This window comes from Numida meleagris, chromosome 9 (genome assembly GCF_002078875.1).
Source record: "Numida meleagris isolate 19003 breed g44 Domestic line chromosome 9, NumMel1.0, whole genome shotgun sequence".
Lineage (NCBI taxonomy): Eukaryota > Metazoa > Chordata > Aves > Galliformes > Numididae > Numida > Numida meleagris.
This window is the reverse complement of record NC_034417.1, coordinates 20150140-20160723: the sequence shown is the minus strand read 5'-3', so window position 1 is coordinate 20160723 and position 10584 is coordinate 20150140. Positions and strand designations below refer to the sequence as shown.

Sequence of the window (10584 nt, the reverse complement as noted above, 5' to 3'; positions counted from 1 at the left end):
GCCCATGTGAAGCTAATGAGGTTCAACAAGGCCAAATGCAAGGTGCTGCACTTGGGCCAGGGCAATCCCAGGTATTTACACAAACCGGGGAAAGATCGACCTGAAAGCAGCCCTATGGAGAAGGACCTGGGGGGTCCTGGTGGATGAGAAGCTGGACATGGGACAGCAGTGTGCGCTTGCAGCCTGGAAGGCCAGTGATATCCTGGGCTGCATTAAAGAAGGGGCAGCCAGCGGGGAGAGGGAGCGGATTGTCCCCCTCTACTCAGCTCTTGTGAGGCCCCATCTGGAGTACCGCGTCCAGGCCTGGGGCCCCCAGTACAAGAAAGACGTGGAGCTCTTGGAATGAGTCCAGAGGAGGGCCACCAAGATGATCAGAGGGCTGGAGCACCACTCCTATGAAGAAAGGATGAGAGAACTGGGCTTGTTTAGCTTGGAGAAGAGAAGGCTCTGGGGAGACCTCATTGTGGCCTTCCAGTACTTAAAAGAAGTGTATAAACAGGAGGGGGAACGATTGTTTACGAGGGTGGACAGTGATAGGACAAGGGGGAACGGTTTCAAACTAAGACAGGGAAGGTTTAAGTTAGGTATTAGGAGGAAGTTTTTCACTCAGAGGGTGGTGACGCACTGGAACAGGTTGCCCAAGGAGGTTGTGGATGCCCCATCCCTGGAGGCATTCAAGGCAAGGCAGGATGTGGCTCTGGGAAGCCTGGTCTGGTGGTTGGCAACCCTGCATGCAGCAGGGAGGTTGACACTAAATGGTCCTTTTCAACCCAGGCCATTCTGTGATTCTATGATCTCAGAATCAAGATCTGTGGCTTAATCATACAGTCAGTGCCCAGTCTGAGGCAACCGTGTTCCTGAGCCAGATGACAACACCAAAGTGTGCCTTCAATACTGTGCAATCAACCTATAATTATTTCTGGCATAACAAATTGCATCAACACCCTCCTTATCATTCACATCATAGACGATTTCAAGTACATCTGGTAAATGCTTTTGAAATCAGTGTCACCTTCTTCTGGTGCACAGGGAAATAACTGGCATATATTTCAAGAAGCTCAGTTAATGTAAAAATATTTTTAGATTAGATATATAATTTTCTTCTGAGAGATCATTGCTCCATCTAGGCCAAGTGTAAGTTGACCTGATGAACCCTCAGCTAAGCTACCTGGCATCAGAGCAGGAGTGCATCAGAGTATGTGAATACGTAACAACATCAGGTAGCTGCTCTATACATCCCAGCAACAGGCACTTGCTTAAAACTAGCCAGAAGTCAGTATTAGTACGAAGTTCTCCCAGACAAAAAGAGTCTGACAACAACGAAATCACTGACTGTCCGTTGCTCTTTCTATCAGGCTACTAACACCTCTATTACCCAAAAAACTATTTATTTCAGAGTCAAGTGTGGAGGACATAGAGTGTAGAGGGAACGGAAGCGCATTGTAAACTAAGGAAAGGCGAGTAACAGGAGATATTTCCCACAGCAGGGAAAAGGCTAAAGGGAGAGTATCATAAATTACCGTCATCGTCTCCTGCTTCACTAACAGGATACAGACACATTCTGCTCCGAGGCTAAATAAATCAGCTGGCTCTCTAAGAGCTAGCAATTTTTAGCAGTACAGCATCATGTATGCTAGACATTCTGTTACTCATAGAATTTCCTCATGTCACACGTATTCTACTGAAAATATTTGCACAGGGCATCGGTCAGGCAACACAAATAGGACTACATCTTAATTTTACATCAATAGACTTCAGAGTTAAAACTAAATTGTGATGAATGCTATGGGTTATTTACAACAATCCTAACAAATCATTCACATGCAAGTAACTGCTAACTGCTAACTACTGCTGTCAGACTTCCTCACAACAGGAATATTTTCTTTTCTGGTAATTTTTCTCCTCCAGAATCATCACAGATACACTTGTAAAGTGTGACAAATTCTACAGTGACAAAGAACTAGCAAGAACAAATTTAACAGCTGCAGGATTTAAAGGAAATGGCTACAATCTCAGCGTATTTTGAGTAACAGTACCACATTTGCTTAATTTAAACTTCAGTTCTCTTTCACAAACCGAACAATGTGAAAATCCAGGTTCTACTCTCCCTCTTCTCTTGAGAAATATACCGGGTAGTTTATCTCTCACTTACTTCAGCAGAATTGTCCTAGCATCCATCTCTGCATTTTCATCACCAGGAACATCAAATTTATTAGTGAGTGTAAGAGAAACCTCCGTCTTTGCTAGCATCTCCCTGTTCGGGTCATTAACATTGCCACACCCTTCCCCTGTCAAGTGGAAAAAGATTTTACAGATTACCTCATATTCTTTACATTCTTGACTGCTACATCTCTGTTTTTTTTTCCCACCATGTAACAGACTACAGAAAAACTACACCGTTTACCATCAAATTTGTCATATGCCAGTAAGAGCTTTTAAAAACATCATCTTAAATATATCAGACTTTTTTTTTCCACAAAATTGAGACTATTCACACACCAGAAAGGCACCACATAATCTCTAGTTTGTATACCTGAAGGATTTATGTGTATTCCACACTGTTTCTCAATATCTCACTCTCTACAAAGAAGAGAAGCTGGCCTGCCAGTAATACTTTATAAATTAAAATAGCAGTGTGCCCCTCTGTTCATGCTTTCAATAGAATGAATTTTCCAATCTAAAAATAAAGACCCTCTTAGTGACCAAGCCTGTAATTCTTCTAAACAAAGTAAGCCACCCTGTCAAAAGGAATTTTTCTTGTTCCAACTGTGGCTGAATTCTCATAGGAACAGTTGTTAGGTTGCTTTTTTGCCCCCTCTCCCATGCCCACGTTTTAAAGGGCTGCAGAAAAATTCAACTCTGACATTAACCGCTGCAATCAAATACAAACAGGAGAAATGAAATGGTGAAAGAGGGTAAATTCTAGTTAAACTCAAGGTCTGGGTTCTCTCACATAACACTTCTGTTCTTTGTGCGCGCTCAGAAAACATGCTTGCAATCACTCCTTTAAAAAGTTCTAACTTTTCTTAAGAAGCAACTTCAAGGTAACTATTTTGATGTCAATGCATTCTCTTGAAAGCTGTGTCCATCCATGCCCCAAGGCCTGCAGACTAGATTTCATGCTTACAACAGCTGTAATATAAAAACCAAAGAAAAACAGGCTTGTGTAAATTTTTCATTTTTTATATGGTGAAGCACTAAACTTGGCTTGGATCCTGTTTCTAGAAAACTTCCACGGATTAGTAACAGTGAAGTTAGATTGTTCCTCCCTCCAACTCAAAAAAAACAAAGATTTTTTTTTCCTATTCCTATTGTTCCTTTATCAGATATTCACTAATCAATACATTCAAAAGGAGGGAAAAAAAGTTTTTCATCCATATGCCAAAGATTGCATTTCTCCTGTGCGACACGTGTCACTTAATATACTTATTACTAAACTCTTAAGGAACACAGATCTCCAGACAGTGGATAGACCTTTGCAAATAAGCTGGGATGCACAAAGAAACGGCTCCAACACGAGGGAACAAAGATCACATTCCAAAATTTCTGTTCATCTTCTAGAAATGGGAGTGGTGTGACATAAGGTGTTTGGAGACGAGAAAAGAAAGAAGCCGGGCATATTTTTTTCCGGGGGGTAACAAGTTCTGCAGTCAGAAGAATAAACCGGAACAAATATTCTGCTCTTCTAGAGCACACACTTCCAAATGACCGCTGATTATTCCTTTTCATAGTTTCTTTACTGCATTTCAAATCATCTAAGGTAATACTGCATAATTCTGAAGTAAAACAGATCACCTATTAAGGACTCAATTGTAGGAACTTCTCCAAGATCATCCAACAACTCATGAATTGGATCATTATGTTCGGGAGCAATTGCATCTTGATGGTCTAAGAGCAGCTAGATGAATAGAAAAATAAATTATGTTGTTAATCATAAATCCTTTTCTACACAGTGAAATTACATTACTTTATGCTAGTATCTTTTAGAAAAAGATCTTACCTTCACTGAATTCTGAATCTGCAACATCACCACTCAAAGTTGTGCCATTATCATATACTCAGATGCTTCCGAAATAAACTTAAACACTAGCAAATCACTAAATTCTGAAAACTTACAAGCTCTTGCACTCCACAGTCAAACAAAAGCTTTCATTTTTAGATTTGGTTACTTCAGGTTTCAACAGAAGCAGCATTTTCTGTATAAGGACTGCTTATAAGGAGCAACTGTGACTGATGGATACTTACAGTGTGCGTATTGATGATTTCACCAATAGAAATATAAATAACTGGTTTAGTGAGAGTCACCAAGTCAGAATATTCATCAATATTAAATTTATCTTGCAATTCAGGAACCTCACAAGCAGCCTGAAAAAAGCGTCTTAAAAAAAGAAAAGAAAAAAGGAAAAACGATAAATCAGCATACCTCTGAGTCACAGGGCCTACCAAGAGCATCAGCTCCCCATGATAATCCAAAGTAAAGTTACTCTTCTCTAAACTATGATACCCAAGCATACTACAATTTGACAAGCTACAGTTTATCAAAAGTAACCTAGAAAATTCAGTTCTTAACACTGGCCATGTTGGCATTAGCTCATTGTCCGCATCTGCAGGACAAGTCTATGGATTGAATGACCTTGTTCACCCATTCTTCTGTCTTAGCTGCAATCATAATCCTCACTCCCAGCCATCTCCAGTTTTCTTTATTCCAAAAGATGAAAGGTATACATAAGCTCTTCATTCAAGAATTGTCATCTTATTACACAAACAGCTAAATTCCAGTCTGTTTTATTCCAAAGTGCAATCCAGTTTTCATACAGAGAACTGAAGTTCACACAGGAAAGAATGCATGCCCAATCTAGTTGTTCATGGCCAGAATATTATAATAAACACACAGAAAAACAACTTTTACCCTGGAGACTTGTATGCCAAGCCAAGAGTTTTGACCATCTCATTCATACACTATATATAGTTCAAAAATTCCAGGTACACATTCTATATGCCATTATTATCGATGCTTGTGGAAGCCTGGAGTGCAATCTCTTATTTTCAACAGACTTCCTATTTGACAGAGATGGAATTTATCATGTTTAAAATTCATCATCCCTTTTTGTTTGCAACATTATCCTCTGCCAAACTTCTCAACTTAATCAGGTGAAGTCTTCTACCTGAATTTCTGGTATGACTGTGACAAGTACTCATTAATGATGCTTAGATGTGCGTTGTCTCCCATGAACATCTTATTGGACGCAGCATGCTGCAGCATCTTTGCAATAGAACCAAGGTTTCTTCGTTGATCTGTGGTCAGCTGACCTCCAGCTGAAAGATCAATTATGTCAAATGCATCTGGTGCAACAATGGCTGGATTCATGTAGCGATAATAGAGTAAGTTGCCAACAATCTAGGAAAAGTTGATGAGAAAAAAAAAAAAAACACATGAAGAAACAATTGTATAGGCCTCCACTGAGTTTTACTGAAACTACTCTGAATGAGTTCTGACAAATTGCTTTCCTGTGAACTGTAGGCCCCATTCAAGATACAGGGTCTACTGTGCTGCCATGTGCAAGCACATGCTATCCCAAAGAATCTGCAATGTTAAACGAAATATAAATAAATAAATATACACCCTGTCAACATAAAGCCCTAAGACTGAGCACTACTAGTTCCAGGACAATACAACTGCAGATATTCCTACGCATAAAGATTTTCAAAGTTGACTTATAAAAATATACAGGCAGGCAACATTAGAAGTTACTAATTAATTACATGAACATAAGAAAAATTATTACAAGAATTAAACATAATTTAGTCTAACAGAAGGCAGAACAACTACAGTATAGAGAAACCTGGCGCTGCAGTCTCATTAAGGGATATGAGCTAATTCTTAACAGAAGTGTGCAGAATTGACCATCTCCAACAAAGTAAAAGTGGTGAAGCACAACAAACCAAGGAGCTAAATTGAGAAAACAGCAGCTACTTTCTGCCCCTTTTCCAAAGTCCTTTTCTCTTTCAGAATAACTCCTCGATAAACCAGCAGAACCTTCAGCTACAGACCCCCAATTAAAAACAACTGGGAGTAAATGAGAAACCATTTAACCCAGAGGTAAGAAACTCAGAAGTACAGAAGATGAGAGGTGTTTGACATTTCAAAATCCAATTTACCTAGTTAAAAGCGAGCAGCAATAAACTCTGAGGAACCAAAGATAAAGATGTCACGTTATCCACACGCTCATATATATACTTCTAACCTGTATTTGATATTTTGCCTACAGTAATTCCAGCGACAAGAAGGAATTAGCCCAGCATGCTGACGTACAGCAAAAGTTCTCACACCACATACTTTAGTATTTTCTAGTGTTTCACATACATTTGCAGAGAGCCAAGTCACAGAATCTTGGCTTCTCCTGCCTCACATGTGATTTGAATGGACAGAAGAGATGAGAGGTGTGAAGAAACAGATGAAAACAGAAAAAAAAGATTGCTAAGCTGTCCCAGAAATTAACTGCTTTCAGAAAGGTTATGGTTTTGACAATTGTTTCATGCAAGCTCCTGTTGTACTATCCCAGACTATGTCACGTGATCACAACTGTCAAAACTGTTCACTACCAGTCATAAGGAATACATTTGTGAGAGAAATCATATTAATAATATTAAAACTTGTAGTAGGAAGACAAGAACAGTATGTTGTACGCGTAGTTTCAGGCCCTAACAAATCTACAAGCACACACTGCACACAGCTGCAGTTTTGAGTTTCATGTGGACCATTACATTGTTTCCACAAAGATTAATGAAAACTGCAGTTTTCCACCTAAGTTTACAGATGGACAACAATTAATTCACCTGCACAGAAAGAACCGATGCCTCAGAGTGGGAAAGCACAGAACTAGAAGAGAGAAGAAAACAGCATTCAGATTGGTAATTACTGTGTAATGAAGCAGAGACAGAGAAGCTTAAAGAGACTGTGTCAAGTATCCTAAGATCCAAACTTTGTTTTATTAATAAGCAGAACATTCACAGACATAAAGACCCTTAAAATAACAAAAAGCCAGGACAAAATTTCAATGAAAGCCACAATGCTGTGCTCATTTGGAAACATCTACTATTAGAATCCTTTTAGTTCTCCAAATCCACCGAAGTAATGTACAATACAAAACCACCTAGACATCATGAAAAGCAACACTATATATGTTGTTGCAGCTACCATATCCTAGGGTATTACAGGTAAGGGAAGTGAGAATATCAGAATTTTGCATACAGACCTTTTAACTTGACATTGTCTCTTTAAGAAAAGAGCAAGTGGCTCAGATCGTACCAGCAAAACCAAGGTCTACTCTCCAGGAGCAAGAGTATCCCAAGTCAAGAAACCTAGAGGGCACAACGCCCAAGATATTAAAAGCAAAAGGAGAAGCAACAGGATGACTTCTTCTGAACGTTGTATTACATCCCATTTGGCATACAGGAATCTAGCAATCCAAAGCACAATGCAAAATATTTTATATCCATAACAACAAATAACCTGTATATAGCTTTACATAGACTTCTCCGCACATGCACACCCAATAAAGAATAATGAGATGCATTTGCTACAGTCAGCTTGGCTGGCAATTATTCACAAAGTTGTTCAGCTCCTCACCTTCAGGAGCTCATCCTCACCAGCATCGGGAAACTTCTCATGCAGGGAGTCTTTCAGTACCTTGGCGATGAAACGCATTCCATAACTTTGAAGGAAATAAAAGGAAGTGAGATTTCCGCAAGGACGAACCACCAACTTCTACAGGATAATGCAGTGATACACCAGACTTACGGGATTTTGTCAACTGAACTAACGATGGCAGACAGGAACTTGTCTGTCACTGTCTTCATATTTCTGATTGAGGCATCCAGGCGCGTCCTCACCTCTTCATGATTTAGAGCTTGTTCAGGTGTAACATCGTATGGCAATTTGCTATTTGAAAAAGTCAAATGTGAAGGTGAGTACTCCTCAGTCTAACATATTTCTGTCAGCCAGGCAGAATTTCAAGCTTGACACAGAAGCAAGCCCACATTCACTCGGCTGCCAAGAGCTGTGCGTTAACTTTAATTAAGATTCTAGGCACTGAAAGAGCTACGGAGTTCTCATCACATCCTCTGCTGCCCCTGCAATAGCCATTGTGAGAAACGGCCCAGCTAACTCAAAACTGTATCTTTTTGTCCAGCATGCAGACATGCTCTCCAAGTTAAAAAAGTGTCATCTGTGACATGTAGTAGTACCTCAGGTTGCAAATAAATCAGTGAAAATGCAAGCTGCACATTTCAATGTTAAGATAACAACTCATGCAACATGCTGCATTGTGAGAGCTGGCTTTTACTTTATAGAATTTTTTGTTCCACACTTCTTTTTTAATATGTTAAAAACAAAAACAACAACAACAACAACAAACAACAGGATCCTCAAAATCTAGCGAACATCAAGCACTAACAGAAAAAGAAACCCAGAATGAAGCACACAGAACTCTGCTTAGGGATGGTTGAGGAGCCGATCAAGACTTTATAGATCAGGACTAAACGGAGGACAGGGACAGATGACATAGCGGGAGTCTACAGGCCAACCACCCAAGATGACTGAGTGGATGAGACCTTCTATGGGCAGACAGGAACAGCTGCACGTTCACAAGCCCTGGTCCACACCACCCCAGTGCTTGTTGGAAGAACAAGCCCAGCCAGGCACAAGCAATCCAAGATGTTCCTATAATGCACTGATAAGAATTTCATTCTCCAAGTGATAAAGGAGCCAAAGAGGAGAGGTGCCAAGCTGGACCTCATTCTCACCAATAAGAAAAGGCTAGTAGGGAATGTAAAGCTCAAGGGCAGCCATAGCTGCAGCGTCCATGACATGCTGGCATTCAAGACCCTCGGGGCAACAAGGACGGGGCACAGCAAGTTCACTTCCCTGGGCTTCAGGAGAGCAGACTTCTACCCCTTCAGAGATATGCTTGGTAGAGCAGTGCAGGATAAAGCCTTGGAGGGAATAAGGGCCGAACAACGCTTGTTGATATTCAAGGACCTCCTCCTGCAATCTCAGGAGTGATGCATACCAACTAAGAGGAAGTCAGGCAAAAATGCTAGGAGGCGTGCAAGCCTCCTGGACAAACTCAAGCACAGCCAGGAAGACTACACAGGACAGACACAAGGACAGCAAGCCTGGGAGGACTATACAGAAATTGTCTGAAAAGCCAGGGATGGGGTTAGGAAAGGTAAAGCCCTGATAGAATTAAGTCTGGCCAGGGATGTTAAGGGCAATAATAAAAGCTTCTGTAAGTAACATCGGTGACAAAAGGAAAACTAGGGAAAACACGAGCCCTTTCTAGAAGAGAGAAATGGGAGACCTGGTTACCTGGAATAAAGAGAGGGTTGAAGTATTAAGGTTAGGAAGATATTAGGACCAAAAGAAACCACAATGTTATGCTTATTCTCCAGTAAAACAGGTTTTGTTCTCTTGCAAAAAATACCTGTGTCTGTACTAGCTATATACAAAATGGAAAAAGACTGAACAAAGTTTGACATGGAACTGATCCCTGGGTACTTTCTCTCCCAATAATGTCTTCTAGCTTAGAAGACATCTCATAGCTAATTACTGATTCAACACAGGCAAAAAACAAAATGCATTTCTTCTTCCACTTCCTAATGAGATTACCTACCAATACCCTCAGCACCACTGTCAGAACATGATCTTGATACCTTTCAGAAAAAAGCTATTGCAAGATGATGAAAAAAGCTGGTATTAATTGAACAGATGCATGCAGCGAAGCCAAGGGTGGTTCAGAACAATTAACAGAGCAACGCAGAACAGCTGAGCAACTTTCAGGAAAAACATAGTAGTAACAGCTTCCGTACCTGGCCTCACCAGTCTGAGATTCCATCTGGTTAACCCAGGACTTGTAAATATCCACTGGATCAGTTTTGATATTGAGTGATTTGTCGTCAATTATTTCCTTCACAACTGGCGCCAGGATCTGCCTCAGGGCATTCTGACCACGGGCACCACGATTGAAACTTACAACCATTTTAATCACTGTGGGATTTCCAGTCACAATTTCATGTATTTGGTCTACTTTTGATCTGAAGGAAGAATTAATATGAAGAATGAGGTACACAGAAGTCATCATTAGTCACGCTTCTCTGCATCACCCTTGGGAAACAGATAATGAATTTGTAATAAAATCTCAATACAGTAGTAACATACAATGCCATATAAAAATAATACAGGAACATTTCTCAAGGAGGCAAGGAAGATTATGGCCTCCATTTGGGAAATCCAGCACGATTTGCCAGTAGACATCTCTATGACAATGAATGTATATCCAGTTGTACATTCTGTTTGAGAGTACAACTGAAAAATACAAAGGAAGCAAACGGTGTTTTAGATAGGCAGAAGAACTGTCTTCTGTCAGTATTTAAAATAAGCAAGTAAGCGATCAGCAACAAAAGCCATTTGTTGTATACAGCTATGGGAAATCCAGCAGCAGAGAATAAAGCATATACATTTTCCTGAACTACTACTCCATGTAAATAAATCTCTTTTAGACATTATCTGTTTGAGGGCACATA

At 40.2% G+C, this 10584-nt stretch overlaps 1 protein-coding gene across 1 annotated transcript in view; it reads right to left on the bottom strand.

The window, feature by feature from the left end:
• IQGAP1 (IQ motif containing GTPase activating protein 1) overlaps positions 1-10584 on the bottom strand; it is a gene marked incomplete in the record, with an annotated part of 55569 nt that overhangs the window by 13053 nt on the left and 31932 nt on the right. Inside the window, 7 exon segments of the mRNA XM_021407210.1 lie at positions 2153-2288; positions 3796-3898; positions 4246-4378; positions 5166-5398; positions 7631-7715; positions 7802-7942; positions 9871-10095. Coding sequence (XP_021262885.1) covers positions 2153-2288; positions 3796-3898; positions 4246-4378; positions 5166-5398; positions 7631-7715; positions 7802-7942; positions 9871-10095 — 1056 coding nt within the window.